This window comes from Strix aluco, chromosome 23, assembly GCF_031877795.1.
Source record: "Strix aluco isolate bStrAlu1 chromosome 23, bStrAlu1.hap1, whole genome shotgun sequence".
Lineage (NCBI taxonomy): Eukaryota > Metazoa > Chordata > Aves > Strigiformes > Strigidae > Strix > Strix aluco.
In genome coordinates this window covers 1635258-1652459 of record NC_133953.1, presented here as the reverse complement: position 1 = coordinate 1652459, position 17202 = coordinate 1635258, and the positions used below count along the sequence as shown (strand labels likewise).

General features: G+C 47.2%; 1 protein-coding gene across 1 annotated transcript; it reads left to right on the top strand.

The window, feature by feature from the left end:
- The first annotated feature begins 3431 nt into the window (after positions 1-3431).
- Positions 3432-12822, top strand: ANKK1 (ankyrin repeat and kinase domain containing 1). Its single transcript, XM_074848814.1, has 8 exons — positions 3432-3619; positions 7130-7424; positions 7838-7989; positions 8820-8869; positions 8967-9122; positions 9393-9511; positions 10501-10546; positions 10921-12822. Exons 1-8 carry the CDS (start codon positions 3432-3434, stop codon positions 12267-12269), a joined length of 2355 nt encoding a protein of 784 aa, XP_074704915.1. The 3' UTR covers positions 12270-12822.
- Positions 12823-17202: the final 4380 nt, after the last annotated feature.

The following is a 17202-nucleotide window of genomic DNA, read 5'->3' as shown; positions in this document are numbered from 1 at the left end:
GCATGTCTTTCCTTCCTTTTGTTGCTGCTGCATGAGTGAGTCCACAAACTGCAGAGTCAACAAGGAATTGTAGTGCTGGTCCGGTGGGGGTCGGCCATCGCCTCTGTGGGGAGGGTCCGCGATCGCCTCGGGGCGGGTTCTGGCGCCGCGGGGAAGGGTCGGCCGTCGCCTGCGGGGGTCTGCGAGCGCCGTGGGGAGGGCTGTCCCGGGGAGATGCGGTCAACCATCGCCTCAGGGGCTGAGCAGGGTCCAGGCCTCACCGGACGCGGCCAGGAGCCCGGAGCGGACGAGGGCCCATCACAGTTGTCCCTGCAGAAAGCACTGGAGCACCAACTGGGTGAGAAAAGCCGATCTGTGAGGGTTTTTTGGGGGGCGGGGGGTGGGCGTGAAAGGGTGGCTGGGGGTCTAGTGGTGCTGTGGCGAGCTCTCTCCGGGGCCTGGCGTCCCTCTCAGACGTGATGGCGTCCTCCTGCCCTTGCAGCAGCTGGTGGAGCAGAGTGGAGGCCTCCATCCTGTGGCACTGCGGGGCGAGAGCAAGCGGGAGGAGGAGCAGAGGAGGTGTGGGCAACAAGTGGAGGCAAGAGAAGGGCGCTCTGGGCAAAGGGACCTCCCTGTCACTGGGGCTGTGGTCGCGCAAGGGTGTCACCAGGACCTTTGGTGCCCTGGCCGGCTTTGTGCCGGGTGACGTCCCTGTAAGCAGGGTTCGGGTCTTTGGGTTTTTGCCGGCCTTTTGCCACGTTGCTCCATGGTTTGTCTGAGGGGGGTGAGCGGCACCGTCTCCGCAGTGGAGGCGTGAAGCGGGGCTCCTAAAGCACACCGTGGTGGTGAGCCACAGGCGGGACGGCCAGCCCGTAACTCGGGTGTAGGTGGAAGCCTGGAGCTCCACGGGGCTTGTTGAGCGTGCGGAGCCAAGGGAGAACCCCTGTGAGCTGGGCCATGAGCATCCCCTGTGCTTAACGGGAGGTGCTGGGAGGGACCCCCTGGGAGCAGGCCGGTGTCCCTGGCCCTGGCCTGTCAGAGGTGTGGGGCTGGGCGTCCCCTGCCCTGGCCCTACCCTGAACCTGCCCTGACACTGCCCTGGCCCTACCCTGAACCTGCCCTAGCCCTCTTTCTCTCTGCTCTCAGCCCCAGGAGCAGCTTGGGAGGAAGAGAGGCACGGGGGAAGGCAGGAGGCTGGGAGCAAACGGAGGGGCCTGCGAGTGGGGCCCGGGTCCGGCCCGGGCAGCCCTGGCAGTGCTTTGAGCTGGGCAGCAGGGCTGGGGCCTCTGCTCTGTGGCTTCTCTCCGGGCTTCTGGGCACCTTGGCGCTGAGAAAGGCGGGTCGCTGAGCCCGGGGTAGGGGCTGGGGGAGCGCTCCGCGGGCCGGCTTCCCTCTGTCCTCCAGGTGGGGGAGCTGGCGCCTGACTGCGCCCTCCTTCCAAGCAGCAGCTGCTGGAGAAGAAAGACGAGGCATCGTGAGGAGCTGCGAGGCCAGAGCGAGGGAGAGGAGGAGCTGAAGAGAGGAGCGGGGCGAGAGAAGGGAGCTCTGGGCAAAGGGGCCTCCCCGTTACTGGCGCTGCGGTCGCACAAGACCGTTGCCGGCACCTTTGGTGCCCTGGCCGGCGCTGCGCTGGGTGACCTCCCTGTAAGCAGGGCTCAGGTCTCTGGCCTTTTGCCACCTTGCCCCACGGTTTGGCTGCCCGGAGAGAAGGGCAGCCCTGTAAGGAGAGCGAGCGGCGCTGTCTCCATGCCGAGGGGGAAATGGGGCTCTCAGGACCCCACGCCCGCCCTGGGGTCAAATTGCTCCGCAGTTGGGGGCAAAAGCAGGAAAGGATCCTTTTGAGAAATGCAAGTTGCTGTTACCAGTAAAGGTGTAAATGATCGGCACGACAGCTTCACACTTAACCTTCTATTTTAATGCCGTTAAAGTTGAGACAGACCCTGGAACGTGCCTGAGTGAGTTGCCAAGAAGTGCAGCACAGCCGTGAGCTCCGTGAAGTGAAGCAGCAGCAGCAGCTGCCACTCCGCAGCCATGGAGTGTTTTCCTCCACTCCCTCTCCTTCTCCTGATCTTTCTCTAATAAAACTTGAGCGGTTCAGGAAGGGTTTGTCCTGCCTGTGCCCGAACTTGAGGGAATGGAGCCCCGTTGTGCTCATCTGCAGCGCAGAAGTTGTGTTGGCAGGTGAGTGCTGGCGAGTGGGAGTGGAGGTGGCCGGAGACAGTATCCCCCTCGGGGGGCAACTCTCAGAGAATGGCCGGGAACCAACCACAATCACGTGTCAGACTAATGCTTTTTTTCCCTAAAAGGCTGCAGAACCTGGCTGGCTTTTTTACTTTTTCTTTTCCTTCTTTCCCTAAAGCCTTGCAGGTGTGAGTGATGGGCCGCCGCCCAAGCACCTCATGTCAAATGCAGTGGAGAAGTAGCTTGCACTTCCACCGGGATCAGTCTTTCTCCAAGAGTTTCTTCAGATCTCGTATGTAGCTAAAAATCCCAGGTGAAGACTCAATGACAATTACCCTTCAGAAATACTAATTATGATTCATATTGCAGTAGTGCTGAGGAAACCAGTGCCATGTTATATTTGACATTGACTTACCTACAGAGATCATCCCTGTGCTAAGTCGTTAAAGACATATATGCACGAGACCCAGACAAGTGTCATTAAACCCTTTTGACAGCTGGGGAGCCAAGGCAGAAACCCACACGTGCTGTTACTAGTGCTCCCGTGGTAAAGGTTACACTGCTCCGACCAGCTCTTCAGTATTCTCTGGTTTTTTCCTCTGCCCCTTGCAGGCGTTCGACAGTGTCCTTTGTCCCTGAGGTAACCCCTTGGGTTCCCCATGTTTGTTGTATTTCTGTTTAAGTATTTTCTCAGGTTCAGGCACTCATGGTCACCACATGCTAGTTCTGGAGTCTTCTCTGTTCTTTATCTTTTGGGAGCGTTTTCCACTTCTCTCCATCCAACTCAGACATGCAATGCTGCACAGGCGCCTGGCGGATTTCTCTCTGTGTAAGGCCTTCCTTCCCTTTAAGTATCAGTCTGCCTTGCTTTCACCCAGCGTATACTGATGCCTCACGTGAGGAATCTTACCTTCAGCACGTGCAATTGCTAAAGGATTGTGCATTGCACCTTTTTTCATCTTGTATTCTTTCAGCATTTGCCCACCCAGTGCTTGATGCGAGAGAGAAGCACAGCCTCATGGAAATGTAGACGTCCAGCCAGCCGGCCAAGCTCTGCGCAGTAGCCTGGTACGAGTGTCTGGAGTTAAGTAATGCAGCTCCTCTGCATACCAAATGAGAGTGACACTTAGGATCCACCTCTTGGCACTAAGTAACACGCTCATCTCAGGTAACTCCCTACTCCCTATGCACGTCAGAAGTAGGAAGAGCTCCTTTATTCTTCTCTGATACCACCCGAGCAGGAAGCAGACAGCCAGGCTGCCTTTTCTGTCATGACTTCGGAGAGAGACCGGCAACTGGGCAGCTTAACTGTCTTTAATAAGGAGGATTTTGAAGAAGACTGGGTTAAAGTGGCCAGCGGAGGCTTTGGGCATGTGTACCAAGTCAAGCACAAGAAATGGAGGACAGTTTATGCAGTGAAATGCTCTCCATACCTGCTTCAGGACTCCAGCATGGAGAGGTAACCGTGTGGTCTCTTCTAGCTCAGCAGTTCAAACTCAGTTAGAGCCATCTATGGTGATTTGGTGCTAACACTCTGAAGGAAATGTTCGCATGGCTTTTTCTCCCTGGGAAGACAAGTTTTTGGTATCCGAAGGGAGTGGGAAAAACACTAGTGATCTGGAGTTCTGCCTCTCTTATGTGTGTATGTGCATGTACAAGTGGGAAAGGAACACTTACTCAGAACAATTAGCGCTGAAATCTGGAGGCTGAAGAAGGCATCTTAAACTGAGCATGGGCATGTGGATCAAACCTGCCTGATTACTCATTTGCAGCTTTCACTGGACACTGGGACTAATGGGTATCTATTAAACTAAATTAGTCATTAAATTCATCAGGTTTAAAGCTGAGGAACAGAGATTTTCCAGCTGTTTTTGCTGGGCTGGCAAAGCTCTCTGCTCCCTCACTTGCCTTACCCTACCAGACACGCTCTTTTCTCTTGATGGTGCACCTGCACCTTCAGTTTACTTTTTGCTCTGTCTCTCACCCACAGAGACTCTTCTGCTGACTGCCTTGGCTCTGGAGATAGAATAAAGCCAGGTAACTGAACCACTGCCAATACCACAATGAGTATAGGCAGTCCTGGTGAAAAAACAACTGAGTCAATGAAGTTATTTATTCTAAAATTTTATTCCGTTCAAGTTGGAAGCATCCTGCCTGGTTAAAAATCACATGCTCATATGGCTTCTTGTCATGTTAGTGACAACAATTGAGGGGGTTCAATCTGAGCAGCGACTGTCCTCTTTAGTTTGCAGTGCTCATGATCTTCATACTATGTCTGCATTTCATCTCTTTTGGGAAAAAAAAAAAAAAAAAGAGTCAAGTTAATCAGTTTTACTTCTGCACATATCAACTCTAGTAAATTTAATCAGACAGCTTTCTTGGATTATCTCAGCTCCTAGTGTACACTCCAGAAGAATGGGTGAATGTGAACAGAAATGTTCATTGATTTATTTTTTTTTTTGAACTATTTCTGCGTTCACCAGGATTTGAAAAACTAAATCGGAAAATCTGAGTTTAGGAGAAATATCTAACAATACGTGTGCCTTTAATAGTTACTGTACTGGTTTCCTAGGGACTGAAGTTATACTATTTTGTCATTAATACAGCTTTGCACTCCAGTGTAGCGTGATAAAAGGCTTTCCTACGCCTTCCGTACGTCCAAACAGCCTTGAGGCTGCTCTGACTTACACTTTTCAGTAACCCCTATGAGTTCTGGATCACAAGGCAAGACTGTGCTGTCCTGCACTATGGCTGTGCCAAAAATCCTACCTTTCTGTGGGGGTTATAAGATTTGGCAGCATTGGTCCTGTAGTCCTGTGCATCGGGGAGGTGGTGTTCAATGGGTGGTTCTATTTGCTTTAGAAGGTTTCCACATTTGTGAGAGGCAGACCTTCAGTGTACAGTTTGTCTAATACCCACGGAGAAGATCTCTGAGTGCATGGCATATGAATCTGTCATGAGCCTTCTCATGTGTATTATAAAATAGTTCTCGTTTATCTGTCAGCACTGAGTACAAGCCCCAAACACAAAACCAAAAGCTTCCAGGCCACTCAGTGGTTTGAAAAAAAGCACAGCAGCACGATTGTCTAGTAAGGGGGGCAAAGGAGGCAGAAGTTTCAAAGGAGCTTTTAAAAGTCCTTAGCACTCCTGTCTGTGGGCTTGTAAAAATGACGTGTCTCGTCAGTAGCTATGGATGAAGACAAAGGTGTGGTGACTTCCATCTGCTCACGTTCTTGATGCATAACCAACTGCTTCGCACTCTTCTTTCAAAATGATGGGGCAAATTGACAGGACGTTTATTACCCTTGGATGGTTTTGCTTGTCAGGAGAAAACAGGAGATGGATTTTATGGGCTGATAGAAGACATCCCTGTGGGCATATGGAAGCAAGGAGGGCAGGTGCTCAGTGAATGCCACTGAATCTATGCATCACCTGAGAGAAGGAAAGAGAGTGGCTGGAAGACAGCTCTCGCCTCAACTTCTGTCAGCTGCAAAGGCTCATAGTTCACAGGATGGTTGAGGCTGAGGAGAGAAAGAAAAATCGCAGGGAACTCACAGGAAAAGAAAATAAAGCCACAGATGAAGTCACAGTATTTCCCAGAGGGCTGAAACACTCAGATTCTTATGTGGGACTTGTATGGGGCTCTTGCTTTTCTCCCTTACAAGCCTCATTTCTTGGGGCTCTCTCTGCTCGTCCAACAGCCACCTTCTTGCTGTACCTTCTCACGTACCTGTGCTAATGGTGCAAATGCCTCCTCCTGGGCTAACCACAGTCCCTCTGTTTCTCCCCACAAGGCTGGTCTGCCACAGGATCCAGCCCAACCTGTGCAGGTCAGCTCTCACCAGCCCCTGGGGTGCCTGGGAGAGAAGTAGACAGGGGCTGTGCCCAGTGATTGTCCCAGGAAGGGAACCAGAAACCACAGAGGTCACGTGTTTCTCCACACCCAACATCTTCCAGGGAGTAGGAAGAATTAATCTGCAGCCCTCTGTGCTGCAGGTTGCAACTGTCTTCCTGTGTTAAGCCTTTCTCCCACGGTGGGAGAGGCAATACCTAAGATTCCTCAGTGCAGAGGTACATTTACTGTGGGGAGACTGCTAGAGGAAGTCTAGAAGAAGGATTTGCTTAGCTGAGCTATGTTTAGAGCTATTAATGGCCTAGCATAGTGTTGCAAGCTCATATTCATTCCCAGGATGTGCTTTTTAAATGCAGTTTTGGCACTTTATTGCTTGGCTGCTGTCAGTGTGCTCTGGGCACCCCAACTAGTTCAGCAGGTTGGGAGATGTAAAGATTTAGTGAAACAGGTCTGACAAAGCTGGCAACAATGGACAGGCATGTCTAGACTCCCTCTGGGACCAGATTCACCATGCTCACAGACAGAAAGCTGCAGGCAGAGGGCATGGGTATAGGTATGGCCAAGGCATGCCCTCTGGCCATGCAAACCTCCATATGCTCAAGCCCAGCTGGTTAGTGTGTCTTTGGACCCTGGCTGCCTGCAAGCAGTGTGCAGGCTGTGGCATGTGGTGTATGAAAAAGGCATGGCTCACCATGTTGTGCCTGCTCCCTCCTGGCATCAGGCTTTCAGGGAAGTCTCACTTGGGAATTTCACCACAGTGTGAAATCAAGCACATGGACAAGGTTTTCTGTCATCGCTGAAGGTCTTCTACAAGCTGGACTAAGATGGAAGTTTTGATCTCTTCCTCTAAGAGCTTAGTGATTGAATTTACCCGAACAAACCTCAGCTCATTTTGAAAAGTCATCATAACAACTTCTATGTGAGATTTTAGTCTGCAAAAGATTCTGATGTAGTTGCATTATCACCAATTCAAGGGGAAAATTGGAATGAATCTTTTTGGGTCAGGAAGGGCTGCTTGGAAAGGCTGGATATCACTAAGCTACTATACAGTAACTTAGCCTGTGAATCAACTGATACCATTTCTTGGTTCCACTTCTTTTTTTTTTTTTTCCCCAGGACCAGTATGAACTACCTAATGGAGGAGGCAACCAAAATGGAGAAAATCAAATTCCAGCACATTGTCACTATCTATGGGGTCTGCAACAGCCCTTTGGGGATAGTGATGGAATATATGGCAAGAGGGTCCTTGGAGAAAATTCTTCCCACTCACAAAATGTCATGGCAGCTCAAATTCCGAGTTATCCATGAGATGGGCTTGGCTATGAATTTCCTGCATAGCATGACACCGCCTTTGCTGCACTTAGATCTAAAACCAGGGAACGTTCTCCTAGATGGGAATATGCATGTCAAGGTATGACTTTAGTGCTGTGTTTGTAGGGACAGGTTATTTCTCGAATAAGAGAAAAGTTATTTTTGCCAAATGAGTCCAGAATCCTAGTCAGTTAGGTTCTTCAGGAACACTCAGTGAAAGGTTGACCACTGGGGCTTATAAGAAGCAGCTGGTAAACAAATTACATACTCACGATCATACAGGCAATCTGTGCCAGAACTGGGAATTTAAGACTCCAACTTAGGAGGAAATGCTGATCTGCTGGACTCAGTGAGAAGCACTGACTATAATTTTATCAGGGTTTTATCAGGTTGCAACCGCTAGGCACCTCGTTATATCTCTGATCATGAAGGATGGAGGTATCTCCCAGCTAATATAAAGAGGGGCGAGATTGTGAGCATTGTGGGGGAGGTTCTCATTATTTCTGCCTGCAGATCTCGGACTTCGGGCTATCAAAATGGATGGAGCAGTCTAGCCGAATGCAATATATTGAAAGCTCTGCTTTGAGAGGCACTTTGAGCTACATCCCCCCTGAAATGTTTCTCCAGAACAGCAAGCCCCCAGGAATCAAGTATGATGTGTACAGGTAAGGGCTGCCTTTCTGTTCAGAGGTCACACAGGGTTGCCACCTAGCTCTTACACAGAGCAAGAGAGACTGGCACATTGCCTCATTTTGTTTATACTCCGGCTCTCTGCCTTGCATAATGTCCTTGGTGGGGAGCACACTGGGAGTGACGTGTGGTACTCTGAGCTTGGTGGTGGAGAGTGAGGGGAAGGGGGATTATCAGTGGATAATCATCTATCTCTTACCAGACGCCCCTCTGTGCAGCACTGATCCCCTGTGAGCTGCAGACTGTATTGCCTGAGGTTCCATCACACCTGTTAGGTTGCTGGAAGTTGTTATGGAAAAGGAGAAAGATTAGAGCACAGAACGGTGTCTGCTCTTTCATAGCAGTCGCTGCTTAGACGTATTTTGATTTTAAAACAACCGTAATATTGCTTGTCTACTTTGGTATTCAGCTTCATTTTGGTCAGTAACAGGTGGAGAAAAGATTTCCACTTTACTTTTTCCCTTTTGGCCACAGTGCTTTGCAGCCCACTTACACAATCTACATATATATGTTCTGGAAATTCCTCAGCCCCTTAGCCATTATGCTGCACAATAACCCAAGACAAGAAGCAAAGGAGGATTTGTGTGGCCACATGCATTTGCTACACCAACCCTTTCACTGAGGCATCAGAGATGTATGTGATGATTCACAGGATTTTGTCCTTTTGGTGTGGGGGATGAAATCCTTCTATTCTGAAGAATTTCTTTCCTAATTTTCCCATTTCTCAAGAAGATGAAAGCAATAAGTGAATTTTATGTTCATGTGCATATGGGAGTGATTACTCATGATCTCTCATTGCCTGCAGCTTTGGAATTGTCATTTGGGAGGTACTTATGCAGAAGAAGCCTTATGCAGGTAAGTATGAACACTTCTTATATGCTCTGCACTTATTAAATGTTTGTTATAACCACCTTCACAGAGAAAAAGCCCAGTGCACGTTGCTCTTTTTCAGGAGCCAACATGATGGCCATTATAGCCAAGGTTGCAGCAGGAAAGAGGCCCTGCCTAGAACCCATCAGCAACGACTGGCCAGGGGAGTGCCAGCAGATGGTCGACTTGATGAAGAGGTGCTGGGACCAAGACGCTAAGCAGAGGCCAAGCTTTGCAGGTGTAGTAGCTGATTGTCATCTGGATTAGCCAAGGGTCAGCTGCATGGATTAAGAAGTGGGGGATAAATTTGCGTATAACTCTTTGCCAGTTAAATTGCCTGTTGCCTTGGAAATGCTTGGTACCCATTTGCTGTCAACACATCCTCTTTCTCCCTCTTTCCTTCCTCCCCATGTGGAGGATACGTGGGAGACTTCCACAACCTTGGCTACTGACTGGGTTTGGAATATCTGGGCAGTCTCCACAGCTAACAGTCTTTTTGCTCTGGTAGATATCCCTGTAGAAACAGACATGCTGCTGTCACTGATACAAAGCCTTGTAGTAGATCCAGAGAATGAGCGCCTTGTTAGGAAGATGTCCCACAAGCCTGCCATCTCTGGGAACCAGCAGGTGAGGAAGGCTTCCCAGTACCGCTCGGGAAACTCCACCGAGTCTCTTCCCTGTTCTTACCAGTTCTTGAGAATGTGTTTCCTCTCTCATCACTGTTTATCATCAGACAACAAGGGCACCTCAGCAACCTTTGCACAGTGTGCTTGCATAGGTTGTACATCTGTAAATCATTTATGGGGATAGGAAACCTGCAAATAAATTTAGCAAGCTGACCAGTGTGCTAAATGATAGACAGTCCAAGAGGAAGACCCTGCTTTCTACCTCTCAGATGAGGTGGGTTTATCATGTAGGCCTCAGTACTAAAAGAAGCTCAAGTAGACACAGAATCATGGGGGTTCTGCGTATGGCACTGGCATATGTGCTCAGATGACCATTCTCCAGCTCCATGGAACTGAGGACATTCCAGTTTAAACAACCCTCGTAGAAGGAAAAAAAAAAAAAAGATGTTTTCTCTGACTAAGAAAAAAAAAACAGGTTTCAGGATAGTCACAATTTTAGCCCAGCTACTGGAGTGTAATTGTGCCTAGAAGTCAGCTTCATACAGGGAGAAGTAGCAGTTGAGAACTATTGCTATTTTGAGGTTCTGTCTAGTTGTGCAGTCAGCAAGAAACAAGATGCCTGAGTATAGCGGATTGAGGAGGTGGGGGTGTTTGGGTTCCCTGTACAACAAAGCAAATGACTAGCTGGGATGCTGCCACGGACACTTGCTCCAATAAGGAAGCAGAATATATGTATGTTTGGGAGCAAATGCGTAAGAGGAGAAAAATCTCACTGATTCCCAGAGATCATTTTCAGGCTCCTGCATTCCTGTTTGTTTCATGATTTGCTTTGCTGACTTTTAGATGCAGTAACAGGATTGGATAAAAATCACTTGAATGATGATACAAAAGTCTAGAGTAGTAGCAAAGAAGAATGATGTGCAAATATTATAGGATGCAAATAAACACCTTTGTCTTACGGCTTTTTCTTTTCCCCTTTCTGAAAATGAGAGTGACAAAGAAGAGTTCACCTTCGCTAGAGATACCAGAAGTGGTGGTAAGTAGGGGACTTTATTTTTTAATTATAAAGAAGGGAACACCTACAAAAAATAGCCTATTTTCTCGCTCTTTAGTGGTAAGGATGTGGCTCAAGGAAGTTTTCCACGAGTGACATTTCTTTTTAAGTTAAGGAAAATAACTATACAGGAAATCGCAGATATTGTTCCCGTGAGGGAGAGGCCAAATGCCTCACTGCTTTCTAAGGGACTGCACGTAGCGGTCTTGCCTCATTTCATATTCCCCATCTCTAAAATGAATTTTATTTCATTTCATACTATGGAGATTCACATGCTCTCCCTCCCATCTTGTGCACACCAAGCTATTTCGCTTGGCCTTACTCTCTTTCTCCTATTTTGTTTCCCCTGCCTTTAGAAACTGATAATCAGGAAGTTCATAGCCCACCTTCTTACAGTGAGGTTGAAAGTCCAGAGGACATCCTGTCTGAGGAAATCTGCAGAGTCCATGAAAATGGCCTCGCATTACTTCACCTCATGGTGATCCAGGGAAACGTGGAAAAGGTGAAGCTTCTCCTGAGCTGTAAAGCCAACGTGAACAGCCAGGTAGTCTGTGGCTACACCCCACTCATTATGGCTGTTCAGAAGAGGTTGCCAGAGATCTGCTCAGTTCTGATAGAGCACGATGCGGACATCAATATGCCTGATGATGATGGTTGGACACCTCTTCACTTCGCTGCTCAGAATGGGGATGACAGAATTGTACGCCTCTTGCTGGACCACCAGGCACACGTAGATGCTCAAGAGCGTGATGGGTGGACCCCTCTGCACTTGGCATCACAGAACAACTTTGAGAATGTGGCCCGAGTACTGCTATCTCGCCAGGCTGACTCCAATACCCAGGAGGTTGATGGGAAAACTGCCCTCCACGTGGCAGCTTGCTTTGGACATGTCAGCTTGGTGAAACTGCTTGCCAGTCAAGGAGCGGACCTGGAGAAAAAGCAGAAGAACCATAGAACCCCCCTTCATGTTGCTGTGGAGAGGGGGAAGTTCAGGGTAGTCCATTATTTGCTGAAGAACGGGACCTCTGTCAACAGCCTGGATCAAAATCATTACAGCGCCCTGCACCTGGCTGCAGTGAGGGGGAAGTATCTCATCTGTGAGAAACTCATCAAATATGGAGCCAATGTGGAGCTGAGGACAGACAAAGGTTGGACTCCCTTGCACCTGGCGTCTTTCAAAGGACACGTTGAAATCATCCACCTGCTAAAAGGTAGCCATGCCAAACTGAATGCCAAAGGAAGCATGGGCTGGACACCACTTCACTTGGCTACTCGCTACAGCGATGAGCTGGTAGTCTGTGAGCTATTGAGATGTGGGGCAGATCCCAACATCGCTGAGAAGTCAGAGTGGGCGCCCCTCCATTTCGCAGTCCAGCGGGGCTCCTTTTTGACTGTCATCAATCTTCTGGAGTGCAAGGCAGATGTCAATGCTAAGAACAAAGTGGGTTGGACACCCTTACACCTTGCTGTCCTCAAGGGCAATATGGCCATTATAAAGACCTTGATTAAGGCTGGTGCTCTGCTTGACGTGGAAGATATCACTGGCTGTACAGCCCTCCAGTTGGCAATTAGACATCAGAGAGAAAACATCATTACCCTACTTCAAGGCAAGGACTCGTTGATGAATAAATGGGGGAATAGGACTCTGATGAATGATGCTAAGATTTCAAGATCAACATTTGTTCCAGGAAGGACAGATTTGTAGGTTCATCGAGTCTGGCATTTATGATTTGAGTTTCCAGTATCAGGTGCTGTGTCTTAAACCACCCTATCCTGTTACCTGGTGATTACAGGAAAGCACAGTTGGTTTTTTTTAAATGGAAGTTTCTAAGCATGAACACTAAAAGAGTGAAAGAAAATGGAGCTGCAGAAGGAAGCTGACAAGTTATTTTCCAGAGTCTGACCAGGCTTGTAGAACATTTGGCTTGGTGATGCTGGCTTTAGGCAATGCTTTCCTGTTTTAATACTTACTGTACAGGGATGGAAATGGATATATGTACTCCCTTTTCATATAGGCAATGCTGAAACTGTGCACAGCAACCCATATATACATGTCTTTCACAGGTTTTATTGCTTTTATTCCATGTTTTCCTACAGAGAAAATTGGTGTAAAATGACCTTGGCACAGGTGGGAATTGAATCATGAGATTCTCACCTGCTGCTGGAAATAGACACTAAGCATATGGTACAGCAATGTGTCAGATTTTCTGACATCTCATTTTTGTAACGAGAATAAAATAAAACAAGGAAGAAAATTACTAGTAGAAGGTATTTAAGTGGATGCAACACAGAGAAAAGAAATTCCAGAATAATTCCACTCCATCCCTTCAGAAAAAAAGAGCCAAGAGCTTTTTTCCTAAGCATTCAAATTACTTATTGACTGCCTCCACACTTCAGGCTTTAAACACTGAAGTTGTCATTAGAAAGATGGCTCTAAGGCTAAGCCAGAGAGCGGGTGCAGTTCTGAATCCTGTTCCCTGCTGTGAGGGCTACCAATAACCTCCAGTCTTAACTACAAGGTGCTGCTGTGGGAGTTTCATGGACTGGTTGACAGAGTTCCTACTTAGAAACACAGTATCTGAGTTGGGTTACCCCAAAGTCTCATAGCCCTTTTTTTTTTTTTTTTTTTTTTTTAAGAGCACTGAGCTGCTGGGAAATTTAGCAGGTGCTTGCTCTGTGGAAATGCACAGGTGGGGCTTTTTAACACTCAGCTGTAGGTAATTAGCTTAAAAGGCTGGTCTCTAAGAGCCTTTCTGTAGCTTTTGAGGAATAGGGTCTTCTGAAAGCAGTGCTTAAGGTGTTGAGTTCAATTGCCTTTGTTCAGTCTTTTCTGCTGAAAATATGCTGCTGTGGATGAGTAGAACAGGCTTTATGATAAATGCATTCTATTTTTATGTCTGGTCCTATTTGTGGGCGTTGTCTTTAGAAGTGAAGAATTGGGGAAATTGCTCAACAGTAAGTTAAGTAGTGGTGTAGGTCATTCAGTAGGTTGGCTGGAGAGCAAAGAAAACTTTCTAGCCCTGAAGAAGAAGTTGTCACTTAACAGTTGATGCACAAGAGAACTGGTTAAGTTTTAAGATGTGACTCTGCTGGGAAATATTTCTTGATCTCCATCAGGAAGGTGTTCAAGAGCTTGATTACTTCTCTGGAGAACATATAGTCTTCATGGATTTGACTCTTTTGTCACAGTAAGTAGTACTTTTGTGTGGCTTGTGATGATCCTAAATGTTTCCAAAACATGCCTGGTATGATGATTTTCTTTTGTCCTCTTAGCTGGAAAGATGCTGCAATGTAAATAAACACAGCTCTGTAGGGGAGAAGATGCTTCTTTGCTGATGGACATTATTAGCTGGGAGTCATTACTTTACCAAGTGTTGCTTTTTACCCTTTATAGATGGAGAAATAGGAAAGTCTATTTATGCGTGCAGCGCGCTTCAGGTCCCAGCAAGCAAGCCAAAGCAATAATGCAAACATGTAATTTGCTTCCTGTAGTGAGAGAATGGTGGGCTCCAGACGAATAGGGTTACTAGGTCTGAACAGACAGCTGTTAACGCTCCCGTAGCTGTGCTTGGGCTGAAAGAAAATGTAACTGTGCTGGAGTCTGTCTCCCCTAGCTGAACATCAGTTAATTGTTCTTGCTTGCTCTGCTGGTATTCCAGTGTTGTCTTTAGTGCTTTAGCCGTTCAGAAGTGTTGTGCTGTTCTTTACCTTGTGCAAACAAGGGTGAATAGCTTTTATAAGGGAGTTCCTTTTCAGCTCTGGCCAACACCTAGAATTGCTCTAGTGCAGGGAGGTTCTGTGCAGTGGCTTGCTCTAGGCTCGGTGTGGCTGAGAGAATGCTTATTGTCCAGGAAAAGCTGGCAGCTGTTTGATCGGCACAGAGCAGAACATCAGGTTTAAAATGCTCTGCGAGAACTATGCTATATTGTGATGGATGAATCATAAGTATATTTCGTTATTTAATATAGCATGCTTTCCCTTAGATTAGCTTTAACCCACTGAAGCTCTCTGGACTATGTTAAATAAAAGACCAGGAGGAATGATTGTAATGACAGTGCCTGCTATTAAAAATTTCTTCGTTGCTTCTCATGCATTTATTTCCCTTTTGACATTTGGCCAGGTGAACGTGTCATGAGGACATTATTATAAGCCGGGTAGAGACAGAGGGCAGCCTGCACCCCCAAGGGCAGGCTAGGGGCTGCTTTTCTTTGGGAGAGGCTGGATCAGCCGCACCTCTGGAGAACTGCAGGTGTGGGAGCAGGGTGCTTTCCTGAACCAGAGAGGCAGGAAGCTGCCCGGTTCACTCTCCTCTCCTATTGCAGGGCATGAAGTCTTTGGCTTCCAGGCTTGCCTCCTGCTTGACTGGAGGTCCAGTAACCTGCCTTGCACAGTAGGAATACATTTGGTGTCTCTGCAATATGGCCTTGCAGTTGTCTGCCTTCAGATCTTGAAGAAAACCTTCTAAATGTTTTGTATGCCAAAAAGGTTTTCTTCTGGCTGTGTACAAGAGACTAACTTTATTGCATTATGAAGGGATATAGTTGATGTTGTTTCCAGTTGAACTCTTTTCTGTGGGGAAATGGATGATGTTACTTACGGAAAAAGTTGAAGTGATTCATTAAGTGCTGCCTGATAACATCCAAATCTTGAGAAGGCTAAAAAGCCCAACCTCTACTAATTTCATTTGCATTTTTACATTAACTTAAAATATTAATGTATAATATAGTTGAACTCTGTTTTTTTATGATGCTTTAACACCATAGCAAAACCTTTAGATATTGTTTAAAACTGCGTTATATTAAAATTACTCATTTCTAGCATTTGCCATTGGTGAAGCAAGGAGCTGTGCAAGTTATGGATTGAAAGACTGGTGAGGTTTTATTTTGCAGGGAGCTTAAAAATCTACTTTTTTTCCAACAAAACCAAGCTTGAGGTATTCAGAAATTCCTCAAGAATGGAAATAGTATTTGCCTACCTGCTCATGCTGTCTACCTTCCAGAGTCAGTTTATGATACAAGTTTTCAAAGGGATGGAGGAGGAAAGGGGATGAAAAAAGTGGGATTAGAGGCTACTGTAATTGAGATGAAGGAACTGTGTAGCTTGTACCTACCATATAACATGGAGTGACCCTTCTGTCACCTGTACTAAAATCTCCTCAGTTTTCTTCCTTTCTTTCCCCAGTCGTATCTCGCTGAGGCACACCTTGTGTAATGTAAAAACTTCTGACACATAAAATGGATTATTTCAGATGACTCCCGGTTTAGTTCTTGTTCGTGGATGATGTCCACTTTTGTAAGAATGGAGCACTATGCACAGAGACAGCGTCTGTAGAATTGCCCATCAGATGATGGGGGAGCATTACTTGCTCAATACGGTCCCCATTCTTTTTTTAGCCATTATAGTATTTCCCTGCCAAAGAGCTGAAGCCATCTGTTTCACTTTGAAACTTAGCTCTGAAATCCAGAGCTCTTTCCCAGTGTTGGCTGCTAAATGTGCCCTGTCTGGGTTTCAGGAACTACTCGTCAGTTGAAGTGGAAGAGAAGAAGAATAATGATGACATCTTTTGCATTAAGTCAGTGCCCAAGGAATTGAGAGAAGGCAGCTAATTGAAGACTAAATGCCAGGGTCCCAAGTGACTCTTGGAATGCCACCCTCCTCCAACGGACCTTTCGCACGCAGAGATATCTGCGTGGGGTTATCCATTTCTTACTAATCAGGGAAAGCCTGCAATTTAATGCTCTGAAACTAGTCACAACTGTTGAGCTCTGTGAAATGATCGGTGCCTTGATATTCAGGTTGGTTTTTACTTATATCATGCAGATAGCAGGACTGTGGCTAGTATATTCTATTTCTGATGGGTTTGTATCGCAGGAGAATGACAAAGACAATACCTTTGCACACATCTTGCTGATGTTATAGTTACTGTCTTGGATTCTGTGGCATGCTGAAGGCAAATTGCATTATGTGTCATCCCCAGTGACAAAATTGGGAACAGATGTCTGGCTAACACCCCTCCATACACACGCATTCTGGGGGATGATTCCTTCAAAGTAATCTCCCATAAAGGTGTCCTTCAACACTTCACATTCCAACATTCTCATGAAGTGCCTCAGCTTCATTATTTAAGAGGAGTATTTTGACACAAGTATTTTCTTTGCTTAACTGCAACTGGGCGGCAGTGAACTGTCTCCAAAGCGCTCCAGAGTGCTCTGGGTCGCACAGCGAGCATTCTTTCTCTTAAGTTCAGAACAATAGGGAGCCTGGGGGATTGGTGGTCCAGCCAGCCTGGTAGCTATCAGGAGTCTGCTGGGAGGCTCACAGGATGTGGCAGATGGTAGAAACCACAGACCTGGGTTCAAGGGGGAGAGAGAGAGAAGGAAGAAGCTGCTAAAAATGTTAGTGTGTGAGGCCTGTTTTACTTTGCCTTTGTGTTAAAGATGATCCTAAACCTGACCTACTGCTGGTGGTGGGTCTTGTGTGGGGTGGAGAGGACAGGTGGTTTCTCTGTGGAAAGGCACCAGTAGCACTGACCACAGCAGTGCCTGGGGTTCCGGTGGGAAGAGCAGGACTCAAACCTGTGCAGCCCCTGCTGATGCTACGTGCTGTGCTGCAGAAACAGTGCCCTCATGCTTAGCCTC